General features: G+C 35.1%; 2 protein-coding genes and 1 non-coding gene across 6 annotated transcripts; all 3 read left to right on the forward strand.

The window, feature by feature from the left end:
- The first annotated feature begins 370 nt into the window (after positions 1 to 370).
- Positions 371 to 2,395, forward strand: LOC150036181 (stress enhanced protein 1). The gene is made up of 4 exons (XM_090313795.1): positions 371 to 548; positions 650 to 754; positions 1,232 to 1,407; positions 2,024 to 2,395. The coding sequence occupies exons 1-4, from the start codon at positions 503 to 505 to the stop codon at positions 2,126 to 2,128; spliced, it is 432 nt and encodes a 143-aa protein (XP_090169921.1). The 5' UTR covers positions 371 to 502; the 3' UTR covers positions 2,129 to 2,395.
- A 90-nt stretch (positions 2,396 to 2,485) lies between these two features.
- On the forward strand, positions 2,486 to 17,543 carry ARFB1A (ADP-ribosylation factor B1A). 4 transcript variants are annotated; one of them, XM_090313794.1, is made up of 6 exons: positions 2,486 to 2,698; positions 2,841 to 2,989; positions 3,935 to 4,005; positions 9,094 to 9,213; positions 16,258 to 16,380; positions 17,238 to 17,543. In XM_090313794.1, exons 2-6 carry the CDS (start codon positions 2,842 to 2,844, stop codon positions 17,289 to 17,291), a joined length of 516 nt encoding a protein of 171 aa, XP_090169920.1. In that variant the 5' UTR covers positions 2,486 to 2,698; position 2,841; the 3' UTR covers positions 17,292 to 17,543. The 4 variants fall into 4 exon arrangements, with proteins under 4 accessions (XP_090169920.1, XP_090169918.1, XP_090169919.1 ...); XM_090313792.1 differs by having other exon boundaries at positions 2,543 to 2,698; positions 16,258 to 16,376; XM_090313793.1 differs by lacking the exon at positions 2,486 to 2,698 and having other exon boundaries at positions 2,705 to 2,989.
- A 352-nt stretch (positions 17,544 to 17,895) lies between these two features.
- Positions 17,896 to 17,969, forward strand: TRNAI-AAU (transfer RNA isoleucine (anticodon AAU)). Its single transcript has one exon. It is a non-coding gene; the product is annotated as a tRNA-Ile (tRNA).
- Positions 17,970 to 20,212: the final 2,243 nt, after the last annotated feature.

The raw sequence follows: 20,212 nt of genomic DNA on the forward strand, positions 1-20,212 counted from the left end.
ACATGTGATCTACACATGATTTGCCAAAAATGTTATTATCTTTCAGTTTTGACATTTTTTCAAATGAAACCTAAATTGTGTCTACCTATTCCAATTATTCAAGAAAATATTTCATAAATTCAAACCTTATAAATTTGCACATCATTATCAGACTTATTTTTAAGCCGTCCTCTAAATTCATGCTTTTTAAATCCAGACTGCAAAAACTTGCACTTCAAACACCGTTTTCTTAAATCAGACTACCTAAATCTATCAGTCTAACTACAGCTTAAAATTTCAGTTTAAGATTCCAAACTGCTCCAAATACCCCCTAAGTTCTATAGGATTATATTATTTAAGGAGGAGGACACGTGGCAGTTTGTCTATCCTCAAATTGCAAAATGTGGAAGAAAACGGTCATCGTCAACTACTGGTATCCGTGTATTTGGCTTATTGGAGAAGAAGGGATAAGGACCTTCAACAAAGAACTCAGCAGTTTTCCGGCGCCAATCGAGCTCCTCAAATGGCCGTTCTTCAAGCTTCCGCTTCTCTCTCTCTCGCCACACGCGGTACTCACTTTATCTTTCTCACAGCTTCTCCATCTCGCTCTTCTGTTTTGCCATTGTTGAATATCCATCCAAACGATTCATAATCCAGATCAATGTTGCAGATGCTTCCTTCTCAAGAACAGCACCAAAAGTCTTTCCACGTCATAGAGGTCCCCTACCGAATTTATACCGAATTGGAACGACGTTCGCTACTGGCTTTCCACTCGGTACAGATTTTTATTGTGTCTATTATCCGTCTGATTCGAATGTTTCTTCTTGATTTATTGATGAGTTCTATGATTTGACGAGTTCTTCAGTTCGATTTTATGTTGGAATTCCAGTTTCGAGTATTCAGTTGGGTATAATATGGATTCTGGTAATGAACATTGAACTGCCGTAACGTCTAAATAAAATCTAGATGTTACATATGTGGTTTTCGTGTTGTTTGCTAATTGCGACAGTGTTGAAGAAAGAAATATTGCACAAGTTCCAGTCTAAGTGATCTAATGCAACTTCCGTTCTAACGTAAAGAGTTTTATGATTACTGTTGACTATAATTGGAATATTAGGAAATTGTAGATGGAACCGTGTTGAAAATAGTATGGTGATTGCAATTTTTGAATTCTTTCTGGATTTTGGCAAAGGAAGCAATAGATTCAACTTGATTTTATAAAGTATCAGCTAATGGTTATTCTTGTTCTTAGTGTTAAGCAAGCCAAATGGTCAAAAGAAGCATGCGGTGAAACAAAATCCTGTTGCTATAAGATGTGAGCAAAGTACCCAACAGAGTAATCTGGATGTTTGGCTTGGGCGGTCTGCGATGGTAGGATTTGCAATTGCAATTAGTGTTGAAATAGCAACAGGAAAAGGACTTTTAGAGGTATGACCTTTCTAAGTCATAGTTACTCGTATTTCTGATAGCTGATAAGAAATTGTTTAAGGATTTCTTTAGCTTGTGGATTTTTGAATTTGGCCTATCTTTTTGTAAAGACCTAATTGTTATTGTTAATAAGATACTAGCTTCAATTTGAGGTTCGGTTGTGTTCATTTGACACAGCACACAGATATCAGGTTTCATATTTTCTGTTCAGGAAATTATTTATACAAAAGTATACTTTTGTACCACAGAGTATTCCATTTGAAATATTGGGTTGTTCTAAAGATGGCTCTTGTCTCTTGAAATGTATCTAGAATGTATTCCAATGACTTTTTTCCTTACTCTGGTATTTTTATTTCCAGATGCTTGTCTCACTGATTTTGGCTTGATATAAAAGTGACCATTGAATTATTCTAGGCTGATCATTGGATGTACGGCATCTGCCTGATATAAAAGCACGTGTAATTATTCTAGGCTGGTAGTTGATTGTGTTTGCTCTTCCCTTTTGTTTATTTTGTTCAGTTAGAGGAATTCTCAGTGTCATGTCGGACAAGTTTCATAGGTGATACAGGATTAAATTAACTGAAACCTTACCAGAATCACTGTTTTCATGATGCAGAATCTTGGAGTAACGTCTCCCCTCCCTAGTGTGGCCTTGGCAGTTACCGCATTGGTTGGCGTACTGACTGCAGTTTTCATCTTCCAATCAGCTACCAAAAACTGAACACATCTAGATTGGTTTTACACGTTTTCTGTAAAGTTTGTAATACTAAAAGATGTTTTCCTTGATATTCATTTTTATTAGTTGTAATATTCTCGAGTTCGAACAATGAGCAACCAAGTTGGAGTGGACAACAACTAATAGAAACCCTTTTCACAAAAATATCCCCCACCAACATCAATGAGTCAATGACTTTGTTTTCAGTTTCCTGTATTGAACAGATTGTCCTCATTCTTGTGTATAATATTATATATTCATGTTCTGGAGCTACTTGGAGGAGACCCTTTGGTTCCTAAGATCAATCTATCACGTGTCTTCTTTTAAAGACCTGGGCCACAGTTTGTGTTTTAATCGAAGATAAGTGATTTATACTGCTTTCTAAAGTAGTGCAATATATTCCTTTAAGATAGGAAGAAAGCATCTCTATCAGTCTAAGTAAGTTCATTCACTTTGGCAAACAAATACACTGGAAGGGGAGACAAAGGCCTTTATTGCCTTCTGTCCCAAAGAATCAATTCTCTTTCAGCCTTTTCCTTTAGAAGTTTTTGGTCTAATATTCACTTGGAACACAAGGTATCTCTCCTGTCATCTCCCTCTAAACTAATGCTTTTGCATCGTTTTTTTCAGTTGGCCTTAATTTCTTCTGCAGAACTAATATCTGATTGTCCTGGACTGAAATTTTTGCCATCTTCTTTATATTCCTTGCATATCGCAGCATGGGTGCAGTGATATCTAGGTTGAGGAAGCGACTCTTCCAGAACCGTGAAGTGAGAATCCTGATGGTTGGTCTTGATGCATCGGGGAAGACTACCATTTTATACAAACTGAAACTTGGTGAAATTGTTATGACCGTACCAACTATTGGTATGTACTCTGACTATTTATTTATTTTTTGATGGGATTGTACTATTTTTTTTTAAAAAAAATAAATTTTTTTGAGATAAAATGGATATCAGCTCGTGATATTATTTGGCTTGTTTTTATAAATTTTTTTCAAGAATTTTATTATAATAACATGATCCTTTTTTTCTCTTTTGAAATTTGGTTAGGTAATGTGCACGGCTTAGACAAAGTGGAGAATAGCTACATTTATTTGTTTGTTTTCTTTAGTTACATATTACAATTTTATGAAGTATTTTCTTTGTTTTACCTTTCATATGTATTAATGGCTAATGTAGGAAGATGGAGAGTATTAGATAACATGGTTTATAATATTTTGGAAGTATTTATATTTGTGCAAAAATTAATTTTGTTACTAGCATTATTTTTCCTAGCCAGAAAACATAAGAAACAAACAGAAGCACCAACTCAAACGTAACCTCCTCATGTAGGATGATGGAGAATATTAGATAATATGGATTCCATCTTAAAATCAATTGACAATAAGAAGAGTTGTCCATCTATCTTATAATGAGTGTGAGGTTCCTTGCTTTTTTTAGTGTGAGATTCTTAACATGTCCTCTCAAAATGGTGCCGCTTTTGGGTTCACCATTCTTCATTGGATCACAATTTCTTTTTATTGGACCGAACACCCATTTGGGTTACCACATACTCATTATAAGATATATGGACTACTACTCTCATTACCAATTTGATTTTGAAATGAAATCCCATGTTAGAGAATATTATCTAATAAACATCTTTTCAGAATAAAGGACTTTACTACTACTGTTTATTGTTTTCTTAAGAATTTTTGTTGTTTTTGTTCCCCAAGTACTCTACTACCCTGGAGTGAGCTAAATTGAAAAGACTTGGGCAAAAGAGTGAAATAATTGTTGAACAGTTTTATAATTGCATTTTATGATCCAGGGTTCAATGTGGAAACAGTAGAATACAAAAATATGAGCTGCACTGTCTGGGACGTTGGAGGACAAGATAAGGTTTGGAATCACACTCTCTTACTCTGCTTCGGCGAATACTGTACTTCAATTACAATCTGAAAAATTAAAGAACATATGCTTCAAAATGTATGTTAATGAAACTAACAATATAATGGTCAAAACATATCCTCGTGAACGTTCTAAAACTAAAACATGACATTTCAAAGTACACTGACCAAAACATAATGTGTATGAAAGTTTTAAGAATCAAAATATGATTATACATGAAATTTCTAATGGAACTTTGTTAAAAAATATTTCTTTGTTTGTTATACGAGTGGTTTGAGAACTACGGTTAGACAACTTATAAACACGGCTAATATGATCATAGTTTTAAATGAAAACAATAAATAAGGTAAGACAATTATCTAAATATATTCCAATTGATTGTAGTTGTAAAAATAACTTTCATACTCATCTCCCAGCTAAAGGAATTGTTTAATTTAGTGCGAAGAGCAAAATTTTTAATTTTTAATTTTTTTTTGTGTTAAAAAAAAAAGAATGAATTTGTTCAAGCGTGTAAAAAAAAAAGAGCAAAGTTTTTAATTCATAGGATTTGTTCAAGTGTGTCAAAAATGGGATTTATCTTATAATGTTATATTAATGCTAATTAAGCCTGATAATAATGTAGTTTTTTTAAAAGTCGGGGTGATTTATTTCAGATGTTATTAGAAGTTAGAAATCTTAGGATGTTGGATAAGTTATGATTTGTTAGACATAAGAATCTTAAATTATAAATTTACACTCGACAAAATTTGTCCACGGTGAACTGATAGAAAATATTGCATGAATGAGCATCCAAAACAATTCATACAAGTTTTTTGAAATATAAACTTGGTTTTAGGTAAGTATTTGGGTCTTGTCTAAATGAAAGTCCAATCTTGGGAAACATTTTAGGTATTAGAATACACCAGAGTATTCACTTTTAGAAGATATTTTAGAGTATGATGTAAAATTCCCTAAATTGTGATAGAAAATTTATCATAGAGACTACGGAATTTGATGACCCTTAAGAATGTTGAGATCCTTTCAATTAAATGGAGTGGCAAAAAAGTAGAATAGAACAATTTTGGACATGATAAGAAACATGCTTAAAAGCAAGAAACGATTAAAAGAGTTTTGCACAGAAGCAGGGGGTGCACAATCTACCTATCCAACCGATCTCCAAATAGAAAAATGCCACAAGAAGCATGAAGTGGAAGGAAGTTTGAGATTTTCCATTCTAGAGTCTTTGGAAGCATTGTTCATGTGCATATATTAGATTGAAAGAGAAGTAAGTTGGATGATGAAAGTGAGAAGTGATCATTATCGATATGACTCCAATACCAAAGACTACAAACTCTACAATCTTGATATGAGGAAGACCATCATTTCTTAAGATATAGTTTTAGATGGAGGAGAATGAGATTATTTATTTTTATTTTTTTTTTATAAGAAATAATTTCATTGGCAAATGAAATCTCTGAAGAGTACAATAAGAACACCAAAAAGAGATACAAGGTGAGTCAATGGACCCATCCAATCAAATGAAAAAAAATACAAATAAGACTAGAAGGGAGAGGGGCGACAAAAAGGATAGATAAGACAAAAAGATGCAAAGTGGATTGATGATGCAAGAAACTCACAAAAATAGGGTAAACTAAACAAACAACAATCTAGAGAACATCAGACCGATGCATCCTATAAGCAGAACAGAAAACAAGCCAATGCACCTGCAGACCACCACCCATCACAAAGCCAAAAAGAGGAAGGGAAATCGCAGAGCTAGCTTTTAAGCCGACAATGACCCTTCTCAAAGCAAAGAAGTAGCCTTCTTTTTTTTTTTTTTTTCCGAATGATATCAAGCATCCAAGTTTCAGATCTCTCTATTGCTCTTCTTTTGTTTTGTCATCTGCTTGTTGTTTTTCTTAGTCCTATTGGGTAGCTTTGAAGAAGACGAAAGCTCAAGTGAAAGAGTTTTGTGCTTCAAAAACTTTCAAGAACTTTATGAGGTAACTGTAAATCAATATAATCTTACTCTCTCGAGTAAGGCTTCTATAAGTTTAAGAAAAGGGGGCTCTTTGTCCCCTTTCTTGTTCTTAATAGTTGTGAATATCTTAAATCAGCTCATCTTAAGGGGTCTAGAAGGAAATAACCTTGAGCCCTTCAGGATTGGTTCCGATGACTTTGCCTTGTCTCACCTACAGCTAGCAGATGATACGATGTTGTTCTGTTCTGGTAATGAAGAATCCTTCTTAATCTTTATCATATGGTGGGATTTTTTTTTTTTGAAGCAATGTCTGGACTTAAAATCAATAGGAGCATATACCAAATCTTGGGTATTAATTGTGATTAGAAGAAACTTAGGAGATGGGCAAATGTGATTGGGAGGTTGGATCCCTCTCTTCCTCATACCTTGGACTTCACTTTGGGGGTAATCCAAGGGTTATCTCTTTTTGGAATCCTATTTCTGAGAAAATTTGTAAGAGGTTAGCCATTTGGAAGAAAGGTTTTTTCTCCAAAGCGGGTAGTCTAACTTTGATTAGATCGGTGTTAAGTGGCATTCCCATATATTATTTTCCCCTATTTCGTGCTCTCAGTTCAGTTTGCAAAAGCCTAGAGAATCACATGAGAGACTTTCTTTTGGAAGGGATAGATGAAGGGAAGAGTTCTAATTTGGTTAGCGAGGAGGTTGTTGGGTGCCCTATGACTCGGGATGGGTTAGAGATCGGTAATTTAAGAGCCCGAAGCAAAGCTTTATTGGTTAAGCGACTTTGACGTTTTGCCTTTAAGCTCGAATCCTTGTGGCACAGGATCATTGTGAGTAAGTATGACATCCATCCCTATGATTAGGATGCTAAAGGGGTTAAAGGCATACACCATAATTCGTGAAAAGATATCTCGGTTGAGCTTCCCTTTTTTTCTCATTTGATCTGGTGTGTTATGGGGGATGGTGATGATTATTATTTTTGGGAAGATCAATGAGTGAGGGATAGCCCCTTATACTACGCATTTCCTCATCTCTATCACTTGCCATCCTTTAAAAATTGTCATATCTCTGGTTTCTTGATTTGGTTAGAGAGCTCCGTGTCCTTTTCTTTCGAATTTCATCATAATTTATCCAATAAGGAATCGATGGAGGTGGCCTCTCTTCTTTCTTTGTTGGAGTGCAATTTTAGGATGGGGAGAAGGAATGTTCGTGTTTGGAGCCCTAATCCTATTGAAGGCTTCTCGTGTAAATCTTTCTTTAAAATGTTGTTGGACCCTTCTCTTGATAGTGAATCAGCCTTTGATGTTGTTTGGAGGATTAAGATACCAATAAAAATTAAGTTCTTTACCTAGCACGTTTTACTAGGTCAGGTGAATACTTTGGATAGGCTTGCTAGAAAGCTGACTTCATTAATGGTTCTTTTTTGCTGTATTCTCTGTCAGAAAGTAGAGGAAGACCTGGATCACCTTCTTTGGGGTTAGTTCGTGAAAGTCATGTGGGCTTGTTTCTTGCAGGAGTTTGATGTTCAGGTGGCTGGTCAGAGAAATATTCAAGCAGTGATTAGGGAGTCCTCCATCTGCCTTTCAGAGAGAAAGGCCATTTTCTATAGTTTGCTAAAGTGTGCACCTTATTGTGGGATATTTGGCAGGAGAGGAATAATCGAGCGTTTAGAGGTATGGGCAATGACCCGAGTGAGGTTTGGACCCTAGTGAGGTTTCATGGCTTTGGGCTTCAGTTTCAAAGCTTTTTTTTTGTAATTATTCCCTAGGTAACATCTTACTTAGTTGGAAACCCTTTCTATAGAAGGGGTGCTTTGTTTTTTTTTTTTTTTTTTTTTTTTTTTTGTATTCTATTGTATTATTTCATATTTTATCAATGAAAGTTGTTGATTCCATAAAAAAAATCACTATAATCATACTATCTTTTGTCTTTTTGCCAACCGTGTGCCAATGAACTTTCAAGAAGCTGTGAACAATAGAAATTGGAAATGCGTTATGGATGAAGAGATCAAGGATAACGACACATGAGAACTAGTCTCACTTCCAAAAAGGTCGATTTATGTGAAGTGGGTTTACAAAGTAAAAAAGAATGCTAAAGGATAAGTTGAAAGATATAAGGCAAGATTAGTGACAAAAGGTTACAGGAAAAGAGTCGACATTGACTATGATGAGGTATTTGCTCCTGTTGCTTGACTAGAAATAATTAGATTAAGAATTTCGTTAGTAGCTCCAAAAAGTTGGAGAATAGATGTAAAATCTGCTTTCTTTAATGAAATTCCAAAGGAAGAAGTCTACATTGATGAACAACCTCAAGATTATGAAGTTGAGGGAAAATAAGACAAGGTTTTGAAGTTAAGTCATTCTATGGGTTGAAGTAAGCTCCAAGAGCTTGGAATTCTTGAATAGACATGTATTACATGAAGGAAACTTCATTAAGTACATGTATGAGGACATACTTTACATCAAATTTCCAAAATAATGATGTATTGATTATGTGCTTGTATGTTCAACAACTTTTAAGGAAGCGATGACGAATGAGTTTGAGATAACTGACATCGAGCTAAATATCATCATATTAACCTCTGTTCTAAAATAGGAAAACATATTATGGGTGAAAAGGACATTGTCTAAAGTTTGATAACCTAAGAATAGTTAATGGTTGAAGCATCAGTAACTTCTCATTTAAGGTTACATGTTTAAATTTCTACTTCTGCTTTAAATTATATTTTTTTCTTAAAAAAGAAAAAGAGTAAGCAAGGCATTTCCTCTCAAGTTTGTCACTTGGCCTGTTAAAATTGGATACGACCATAAAATTCTTCCTGTGGAATTTTTGTCAATGTAATGATAAAATCGAACCATTAGATATATTTTGGCTACGTTTTTTAGTGAAACTTCTACGATTGACTTGAATATGATTTGTTCTATAGATTGTACTACTCTGTCCTTGAGTTTTTGTGAAACTTTTATTAATATAATATATCTGAAGAAGTTTACGGTGTCTAGTTACTGATGCTCCATGTTAATTTGATTATTTTATGTAATTATAGTGATTAGCCTATATTTATTTAACTAGAGAACAAAATATTTAAATAAATGAAAATTTTGAATTTGTTTTTACAGATAAGGCCATTATGGAGACATTACTTCCAAAACACACAAGGACTTGTATTTGTTGTGGATAGCAGTGACAGAGGGAGAATCTGTGAAGCCCGTAATGAGTTGCATCGTATTCTTAGTGAGGTATATATACTGAAGCTTCATTTTCACTATATTGAGTTGTGTGATAATGTTGCACCCCCAATATTGTACACATATAAGAGAAGGGGCAGAAAATACATTCCACAAAATGAGGCTGTTAGAAAAGAATATGCTCCATGATTAAGATCTACAAAATCTGTTGGAAATATCCAATTCAGTTAGGAAAAGATTCTTGGGGGGAGAGAAGAAATTCTTGCTATAAATAGATGAAGGTAGGAGGGTCTGAGGTATGAAAAATCTAAGGAAAATAGTCTCTGTGACTTAGTGAAGAAAGGATTTCCTACCCTCTTGAAAGTGCTGGTACTTTCTAGCTTTCTGCTCTTATTTCTTTTCTTGTAATGGTTAGCCAACTTCTGTAAGTTTTTCCCTGAAGTTTATAAAAAAATTGATTGAGCAATTCTCTGTTCTGGGGAGATCTTGTTTGGGTATTCTTTAGTTTGTTGTTTGCAGGTTGGTTACCCAACAAACTGGTATCAGAGCCATACAACACTGGGGCAAACAAGAGCGATGGCGCAGAAGCAGTTGGAGGAATGGATGGAGTCCAATGAGAAAGAAATATCTCAGATGAAGGAGATGCTATTGGGGCTATGTAAAAACATAGAAAAAATGGTAGAAGATGTGAGGGAGAGCAACTCCACTCGGACAATGGAAGAATCTGGCGTTCACGATGGGATGAGGCTCAAACTCAAATGAAAATTAGAACATGTGGACTCTATGGCAACACAATCAACTGGAGGAGCAGATAAAAGTAAGTATAAAAGGTTAGATATGCCGCCTTTTTCGAGTGAAAACCCGGAGTCTTGGGTCTACCACGCGGAGCACTACTTCGAAATACATGAACTCACAGATGCGAAGAAAGTTAAGGTAGCTATGGTAAGCTTTGCCCCTGATAAAGTCGATTGGTTCAGGTGGAGCCACAACCGTAGATCTATCACCTCTTGGAAAGAGCTCAAGAGAAGAATGTTTGAGCATTTTTGTCCCACAGGAGAGGGAAGCTTAGGGGCGAGGTTACTCAAGATTAAACAAGAAGGAACTTACCCGGAATACGTAAAAAAATTCGTGAACTATTCAGCATCCTTGCTGAAAATGGTTGAAAGTGTCTTACACGATGCATTCATCAATGGTTTGGAACCTACGCTACAAGCTGAGGTTGTAAGCAGAAATTCAATGACCTTAGAAGACTGTATGAGGGAAGCCCAATTGGTGAATGATAGAAATATGGCCTTACACTTGGCCCTCAACGACTTGGGAGTTTCTGGGCCATTTAAAAAAAAGGCCTATCTTTTTAAAAAAGAAAACGCGGGCGATAAAAGCACGACAAAGAAAGAAGAAGCCCTAAGTACACTGCAGATCTCCATCCCTGTCAAAGTGCCATTAGTGAAGAAGGAGCCTTCGATGAAAAAGCTGTCTGACCATGAGTTCGCGAGCGACTCGACAAAGGATTGTGCTTTCGTTGCAACGACAAATATTCTCTAGGGCATCGTTGTAAAACCAGAGCAAGGAACTAATGCTATTCATTTTAAATGAAGAAGAAGAAGCAAGGGAGGCCGAAACTGCTGAAGAATAAGTGTAGACCGAGCTGAAGGCCATGGAAGTCACAGACAATCTAGAAATAACGTTACAATCAATGTTCGGGTTCTCTTCTAAAAGGACAATGAAGTTGAGAGGAACAATTCAAGGTAAGACAGTTATTGTACCGATCGATTGTGGAGCTACCCACAACTTCCTTCACAAAAAAATTGTCTAAGAATTAAAGCTACCAATATCGGGCAACAACACCTTTGGGGTGGTCGTTGGAAATGGTGTGATAGTACAAGGGAAAGGGAAGTGCAAGGCTGTGACGATCAATTCCTCGAAATCGAGGTAACCTTTGACTTCTTTGCCAATGATTTTGGAAAGATTGATGTTTTTCTCAGTATGCAGTGGCTGTGTACAACCGGTTTTATGGGATACATTGGCCCTCCTTGATGATGGCGTTCATATCAGAAGGCTACCCCCATCATTCTGAAGGGAGATCTGTCCCTAACAAAAGTAGAAATATCTTTGAAAGCTCTGGCGAAAGTATGGGAAGAAGAAGACTAAGGATTTCTAATCGAATTTCAGAATATGAAAACATAAGAAAATAGAGAGGTCGTATTCGAAGATGAGAGACAGCAACAAGAAAAGTTACCCATCATGATTCAAGCTCTGTTGGAAGAGTATATGGATAGATTTGCTACACCAACAAGATTACCTCCCAAATGTGACATCGACCACAGGATCCTGTTGATAGAAAGGCAAAAACCTATTAATGTACGACCTTATAAGTATGGCCATGTCTAGAAGGAAGATATAGAGAAGTTGGTGGAAGAAATGTTACAAGCAGGGATAATACGTCCAAATCGGAGCCCTTATTCAAACCCAATGCTACTAGTAAGGAAGAAGGATGGCGGTTGGCGATTTTGCCTGGATTACAAGAAGTTAAATCAAGCTACTATAGCGGATAAATTTCCCATTCCCGTAATTGAAGAACTGTTGGAGGAACTCAGGGGTTTAGCCGTGTATTCCAAGTTAGATCTCAAATCTGGCTATCACCAAATCAGAATGAGGGACTGTGATGTTGAGAAAATCGCTTTCAGAACACACGAAGAACACTATGAGTTCTTGGTAATTCCCTTCCAATTTACCAACGCATCGAAAACCTTTCAATCTCTAATGAACCAGGTATTTAGACCATTTCTTTGCCGTTTTATGCTGGTTTTCTTTAACGATATCTTAATATCCAACCCTGATATTTCAACACACAAGACTCATTTAGGAGTGGTATTCAACATCCTACATGACCACAAGCTTTACGCAAACCAAAAGAAGTGTGTGTTATGCCAACCAAAAATACAATACCTAGGACATTGGATATTCCAACAAGGGGTGAGGCAGATGGAGAAAAAATCGCAACAATGGCTAGATGGCCCCAGCCCAAGAACATATTAGAACTACGAGGATTTTTGGAATTGACTGGATACTACTGAAGGTTTGTGAGAAGGTATGGAAGCATTGCAGCCCCTTGACAAAATTATTACAAAAGAATGCCTTTGACTGGGAAGAAGAAGCCATGAAAGCCTTCATGGAACTCGAGGAAGCTATGATGACGGTCCCTATTTTATCATTGCCAGATTTTTCTTTACCTTTCGTAATTGAAACGGATGCCTCTGAATATGGGTTGGGGGTAGTTCTCTCTCAAAATGACAGACCCATAGCATACTTTAGTCAGAAGCTATCTCCAAGAGCACAACCCAAGTCAATATATAAAAGGGAACTAATGGTTGTAGTCCTAGTAGTTTAAAAGTGGAGACACTACCTACTAGGGAATAAATTCATAATTATATCTGACCAAAAGGCGTTGAAATTCTTAATCGAGAAATGGGAAGTTCAACCTCAACACCAAAGATGTTGACCAAACTCTTGGGATACAACCTTGACATTTTGTATCAACCCGGATTATAGAACAAAGTTTATTTGACCAAACTCTTGGAAACAAAGACGGTTGATTCGCTATCACGAGTGTCCAACCAGCTGAGATTTATACGTTGATAGTCCCAAGTTTATTTGATATCCAAGTAGCCCTTCAAAAAGTACAGCAAGATGAGGATCTACAGAAAATCATTGAAAGTTTAAAAACAGACCTAGATGGGAAGCCCAATTATCAATGGAAAAACGGGAAACTTTTATACAACGGTCGTTTGGTCATCTCCTGGACTTCAACCCTTATCCCTTTATTGCTACACACTTTCCATAATTCAATATTGGGAGGGCACTCAGGGTTCTTACAAACATATAAAAGGATGAATGGTGAGTTATATTGACAAGGAATGAAGAAGGATATTAAGAAGTATGTGGAAGAATGTGATACATGCCAAAGAATATAATCAAGTCAGAAGCCTTAACCCCAGCAGGCCTGCTACAACTTCTTCGATTCCAAATTTGATTTGGGAGGACTTGACGATGGATTTTATTGAAGGGCTACCTAAATCAGACGGGTACAACTCAATTCTTGTTGTCGTTGACAGATTAAGTAAGTATGCACATTTTATTAGGCTCCGACATCCTTTTTTTGCAAAGCAATTAGCGGATTTATTTATTGAGGAAGTTATTCGGCACCATGGAGTACCTAACTCCATAGTAACAGATCGAGACAAAATATTTTTAAGTCACTTTTGGAAGGAACTGTTTACCATGATGGGAACAACACTGAAGAGAAGTACAACATTCCATCCCCAAATGGATGGACAAACAGAAAGGGTTAACAGATGCTTGGAACCATACCTAAGGTGCTTTTGTAACGAACAACCAACCAAGTGGAGCAAATGGGTGGCATGGACGGAATTATGGTATAACACTACTTTCCATTCGGCAATCAAGACGACCCCTTACCAAGTAGTGTTCGGCTGCCCTCCACCTCCCTTAGTCTTATATGGACAAAAGAAAATGAATGATAGTGTGGAACAACAGTTGCAAGCAAGATACTCAGCGCTTTAAGCTCTTAAGGAGAACTTAGTAATGGCTCAAAACCGCATGAAAAAACAAACGGAGTTGCAATTTTCAGTAGGGGATGTGGTATTTTTAAAACTTAAACCTTATAGACAGAAATCATTGGCTCAAAAGAAGTGTGAAAAAATTAGCTCCAAGATTTTATGGGCCTTATCGAATTATTGAACGAATAGGAGATGTGGTCTATAAACTAGAACTCCCTCCAAAAGTATCTATCCACAATGTATTTCACGTCTCCCAACTTAAAAAGAAACTGGGGCAATTTCACAACAGTTAGCACCACCGCCCTTCCTTAACAGAAGAATTCGAACTCCAAGTGATACTAGAAATAGTTTTGGGAGTGAGATGTTATAAGGAAATGGCAGCTAATGAATGGCCCATCAAATGGGGAGGACTACCTGAGAATGAAGCAACTTGGGAATCTGTATATGCTTTAAAACAACAATTTCCTGATATCCACCTTGAGGACAAGGTGCATTTCGAGAAGATCGGTAGTGTTGCACCCCTAATATTGTACACATATAAGAGAAGGGGCAGAAAAGACATTCCACAAAATGAGGCTGTTAGAAAAGAATATGTTCCATGATTAAGACCTGTAAAATGTCTTGGAAATATCTAATTCGATTAGGAAAAGATTCTTGGGGGAGAGAAGAAATTCTTGCTATAAATAGATGAAGGTAGGAGGGTATGAGGTATGAAAAATCTAAGGACAATAGTCTCTGTGACTTGAGTGAGGAGAGGATTTCCAGCCCTCTTGAAAGTGCTAGTATTTTCTAATTTTCTGCTCTTATTTCTTTCCTTGTAATGGCTCCTCCAAATCACCAGTATGGCTATCGAAGTCGTGAGCATCAGCATGAAGGTTCCAGATCCAAGTGGTAGTATCAGGACCCTTAGCTATTGTTCTCGAGAAATGACCCGGTCTGGCCCATTCCTCGAAAGAAGTTTTTATGGGATCCCTATCTACCAAAATTTTGACTTCTGGTTCCGGCGAATGAATAATCATTTAGTCCTCCTCTTTCCGGACAACACATACAAAGAGACCCGCCAACTGTTAAGTAATTAGTGAACCTATGAGAGATTTTTATACTTAGTTTCTTTCTCTGCTATCTCCCATCTATTTTTTTTATTTAGTTATTCACTAGAGCAATTATGATCTGGAAGTTGATCCGGGATGTTCGAAAAGAGGATTCCTCACTTCTTTCTCTCATTCAAAACCGTGCATGAGACTTTCATCTCGCACGGTTCCTAAGCTAAGTGATAAAAGAAAGAAGAACTCATCTTCTTTCCTTTTTTGATTACCTTCCTCGTGTATGTATAAGACCGAATCCATTCGATTTCTAAAAAGGATTACTAATCCTTAACTTTTCGAGGAATCCTTCATCAGTGATTGTGAATGACTGATTTTTCTCAATCTTTTCGACCTTAGTTCTGTAAGCCAAGTTTTGTAAGTTTTTCCCTGAAGTTTATAAATAAATTGATTGGGCATTGCTCTGTTCTAGGGAGATCTTATTTGGCTATTCTTTGGTTTGTCGTTTGTAGGTTAGTTACCCAATAGATAACTGATAATATAATCAAAGATAACCCACTCGATAAAAATTAGGTATAATATTGACAACAATGTCCCAATCACTTTTGACATGTTTGGAAGTGATTTTGGAATGGTTAAATTCACTTTTTGTAATGTTAAATAAATCATTTTCAAACTTAGTCTAGTCGTTCAAAATCAATTTAATATTTGATTTACACTTTTGAACATGATTTTCATCTAACCAAAATTGATTTTGAATAATTAAAAACATGTTTGGTACTCATTTCAAACATAACAAAAGTGGATTTCTTCGATTCCTAAATCACTCTCAAACATGTTGTGGAATCCTACGTAAAATTGTTAGATATTTGAAGGCGTATCATCGATAGTGAGAGTAGAGATATCAACTAGTGTATGTGGGAATAGAGATTTGAATCTCTAACTCTTTGGTCAAACCATTGGAGATATATGCCGTTAGCATTTGTAAGATAATACTTAGATCATGAGGTTTTGAAAAGGAACGTATTTTTCATCATATTTGTAGAAAACCATAGTTAAATTCAGTTATTAATGTATCATACCAATATTTTTCTTTTCTCAGAAAAAGAAACAACCTATAATTAATTTCAAAGCTAACAAATAATTTTCCATTTAGTTTTGTATGATAAATTATTTACTGATCGATGAGGCTTTATGCGAAAGTGAGCAAAAATTGAAAATGAATTACAATTTTAGGGTTATATTTATCCAAGATTATTAACACCCACCCCCCCCCCCCCCCCCCAAAAAAAAAAAAAAAAAAAGGAAAAAAAGTAAAGGAGATATGTTAATGAATAACTTTCTTTTATGAAAAACTATCTTTATGCATGCATGATACTTCTTTTTCATTTAGATAAAATATACTTGTTAAGATGATTTGAAGATGTAAATAATAATAATAATGATACAAAAAAATAAAATAAAATTGACAGCCAGAGCTAAGGAATTCAGCTGTGCTTGTATTTGCCAACAAGCAAGATCTTCCACATTCAATGGCTGTCTCTGAAATTGCAACTAAACTTGGCCTCCACACACTCTCTCAAAGAAGATGGTATGTAAGTTTTTATATATATAAATTTTTCAGTTGGAAACTTGTTTGGTTGAATAATTTTTTAACTTTTTTTTTTAATGTTATTTCAGCTTGTCATTCAACTTTTTAAAAGATTATAATTCAAGTATCTAAAATATCATAATAGGATTCACACTCTGTTTTTTTTTTTTTTAATGATAAATAGATTTGAATGCCTTTCCTTTCATATGTGTTAAGTTTGAATTAAAATGTCACTTTTATGCTATTTTAGGTCATATAACTTAATATGTCTAAATTTAGTTCTGACATTATGATCTTTTTTTAATGGAAGTTATTGAGAGTGCTAAAAGCTAGACATTTGTCTAAATTGGATTATCTCTACACATGCAATTGTCGTTCAATTTTGTATCTAATAAGTCCTTAAATTTTGAAAATATCTTATATAGATCACAGGTCTTTCAAATATAGAATTGAAATTTTAACAACTCTAAATTTTTTTTGAAAAAAAAAATCATATTTGATATAAAACGGCAGAAGTTCTACCTATTTTTACAATAGTATAACCCCTAATAATTTTACTTTTGGTACTCCCAAATACATCATACCAACGGATATAATTGTTCTCAATTATATACCCATGATCACTTCCTTTCCTAACCAATGTAAGACTTTGTTTGCACTCTTAACAAGTTTAAAGACTTGTAGAACAGTTTATAAATTTTACGAATTTATAAGACACAAATTTAACGACTAAACTTGTAGTTTAGAAAATAATATATGTCTTGAAATTTCAAAATTAATAATCATCTAACTAAAAAAAGAAATCGAGTTTATTTATTTATTTATTTATTATGTTTATTTTTATTTTTTTGCCTTCTAAAGGTACATACAAGGTACTTCTGCAACTTCTGGGCAAGGGCTTTACGAGGGTTTTGATTGGCTATGCAACAACATTACCATCAAAGACACTCCATGATGCTTTATAATTCAATATCTCACCCTATATTTAATCTTTTGAAATATTAGGTCCATGAACATTTTGAATTCTCAAATTTATTAAGAGGTCGATGAATATATATGTTAAAATACCAGTTTATCAATGAATATTTAGGGAAGATCAATTAAAATCATAGACACTCATAAAATTTGTAAATTTACTGAATAAAAATTTAATATTTTTGCAGCTAATTTCACATGACCATTATTGTATTATTGTGATATTCTTGAGAATTTTAGTACTTCTAGTATGTTATAAGAAAAGATATTGATTTTGTTTTATTATTTTTTAGAAATATTAATTAATGTAATATCAAGGTTAAAGGTTTACTTTATGTAAATGAACATTGTTATTTATTTAAAAAAAATAGAGAAATATAATGAATAACATTTGAAGATACGTTTCAATAATATTTCTACAATTGACTTACTAGCTTAATTGGTTAGTCACAAAATCATTTCCTTGATTAATGTGGTGGAAGATTGCTACATCATTCTGAGAAAATAATATAAAATGTTTTTATTACATTTAAATGTCAAGATTGGCCTATTAGCTCAGTTGGTTAGAGCGTCGTGCTAATAACGCGAAGGTCGCAGGTTCGAAACCTGCATGGGCCAGTTTTTTTTTTTCATTCAATCCCTTTAAATAAATAGTTCTCTGATGGCCAATTATATATATATATATATATCCTTCAACCATAAAAAGGGTAAAATTGTCATATAGCATTGCCAATCTTGCCGCCGGCCACGCCCAGCCTTTTATTCGTTCTAAGTTCAGCTTCTCTCAATCTCTCCCTTGTCTCCCACACTCTCCATCTCCATCTTTGATTCTCCTTCGTCTAAGTCGTCTCTCTCATAGCCTCACCCTCCGATTTTTCGATTCTCCCTCGTCTCCGATTCTGCTTCTCCCCATCTCCCTCCCTCACCCTTCATCGTCATTTCCATCTCTGATTCTTCCTCATCTCCATCTTCATCTCTCCATCTTTGTCTCCGTCGATCTGCCTCTTTATTTTTTGAAGATCTTTAAAAGAAAGAAAGAAAATTTTCAGTATTGTAATATTATACATTGGAGTTCAATGCATCTTTGGGTAAAGAAGTTTTCCTTCTTTGTGTATGGTGGAAACGAAGGAAGGAAGAAGGAAATAAAACACCTTATACACACACACATATATAAAAGGCTAAACTGAAAACTAAATCGAAGCCAACTACATATATGTGGTTCAGTTTGGTTCAATTCAATTTCACATATAAAATTTAAAATTTTTTTTGTTCGATTCGGTTTGACCACCAAACAAAATTAAACCAATTCCATCCCTAGTTTTTATGCAATACAACACATTCTTTTTTCTTATTTTTCAAATGTTTACGTGAGCAACATCACCTCTCACTCATACCATTAGAAGGATAACAAGTCATTGCTTTAAAGGGCTTTTTGTATGAAAAAGAAATGAAATTTTCGCCGCTTTTTTAAAATGGTCAGGTTTTTTTATCCTTTGTTGACATCAGATTCGAGAAAAATTATCAAAATTAACTCGCACACACGGAAAAACCCATCTCGCTCTCACTTTCACTCTTGCTCCCTTTCCTTTATCGCTTCCTTTGCAAACAAAAAAAAAGCTCATCCCGCTCTCACTCTCATTCACTTTCCTCTATCGCTTCCTTTCCTCATTCACAAATTGTTCTCCTCTCTCTTGAATTCCCACATGCACTCTAGTTTCGCCGAACTTTGTCGGAGCTACTCTCCTATCTCATAGTTGGAGCTACTCCTCTAGACTCACAGAGCTAGCTAGTACATGGTTTCATCGAAAAAAGAAAGAAAGAAATCTGACTAAATGGCAAATTAGTAACTTCACTCATCAATGGCATCAACAGAAGGTCAGTTAACATTATTTTTAAAAAGGTGGAGCATTTTTCATTTTAGTCCTCTAAGATAGGTCAATTGTGCAATTTTCTCTACCTTAAAGTGCAATATTGTTGTATGGGATGTTCTCAACTCAACAACCTTCTATTCTCCTTTCTACTCGAACCACATTATAAAATTGTTTATACACAAATTCAAATTTGCATAATAATTTTTTTTGTCATATTCTTTTATCTATATTAATTTCTATATTTCAAAAAAAAAAGAAAAAGAAAAAGAAAAAAAGTTGTCAACATTAGTTTAATACAATTTGGTCACAACAATCCTAAATAGAGCCTACACAAAAATTTATAGTTTAGATTGATAAAAATTTAATAGGAAACATTAACTTAAAATATAGGGCACATGCAGGTCACAATGATCTTTGCATTATTAGCACAACGCTTTAATCAACTGAGCTAATAGGCCATTTGTGCAATAATGAGTTTGAGATAAAGTTTTGGTATTGGTGAGATTGGTGTTCAGTCAATTAATTAATAACCATAATTTAGAAAAATAAGAAACAACCAACTCCATACAACTTTTTTATCTTAAAAGTCCAAGGTATTTCACCAGATAGATTTTCTTTTTTTTTGGGAAATCTGTGAAAAAAATCTCAGACCCGTGAATCCTGCTCGTATCGATTATCAAGATAAACTAGTTTGTTTTGTTGATATGAGTTGTTGGAACGGCTACCTCCCATGGATAGAACACAAATGTGGTCGAACGACGTCGGATATCGAAAATTAACCTGCAAAACAAAAATCGATTTTAGGCTGAGTCGTGGAGCTCGCTCTCTTTAAGACGTTTCGCGACTCTGTCCCTTGTGCAAGCAGTTCAACTATGGCCATGCCGTCTCCAGGATAAAACAACCCACAAAAAGAAATTTTGTCTTGATTGGAGCTACATTGAAATCGATCGAAAATATTACACCTTTCAAGAATAAGTTGCTCGGAAAACG

The sequence above is a fragment of the Benincasa hispida genome, chromosome 5, assembly GCF_027475165.1.
Source record: "Benincasa hispida cultivar pf3 chromosome 5, pf3_genome.v1.1, whole genome shotgun sequence".
In the NCBI taxonomy this organism is placed as follows: Eukaryota; Viridiplantae; Streptophyta; class Magnoliopsida; order Cucurbitales; family Cucurbitaceae; genus Benincasa; species Benincasa hispida.

What these genes read in the sequence shown, in the direction of transcription:
- LOC150036181 (XM_090313795.1), top strand. Translation starts at nt 503, where the DNA reads ATGGCCGTTCTTCAAGCTTCCGCTTCTCTCTCTCTCGCCACACGCG. An exon ending in TCTCTCTCTCGCCACACGCG is followed by an intron (nt 549 to 649) that starts GTACTCACTTTA and finishes TCAATGTTGCAG; the next exon opens with ATGCTTCCTTCTCAAGAACA. An exon ending in CAGGAAAAGGACTTTTAGAG is followed by an intron (nt 1,408 to 2,023) that starts GTATGACCTTTC and finishes TTCATGATGCAG; the next exon opens with AATCTTGGAGTAACGTCTCC.
- ARFB1A (XM_090313792.1), top strand. Translation starts at nt 2,842, where the DNA reads ATGGGTGCAGTGATATCTAGGTTGAGGAAGCGACTCTTCCAGAACCGT. An exon ending in TATGACCGTACCAACTATTG is followed by an intron (nt 2,990 to 3,934) that starts GTATGTACTCTG and finishes TTTATGATCCAG; the next exon opens with GGTTCAATGTGGAAACAGTA. An exon ending in ACACTCTCTCAAAGAAGATG is followed by an intron (nt 16,377 to 17,237) that starts GTATGTAAGTTT and finishes TGCCTTCTAAAG; the next exon opens with GTACATACAAGGTACTTCTG.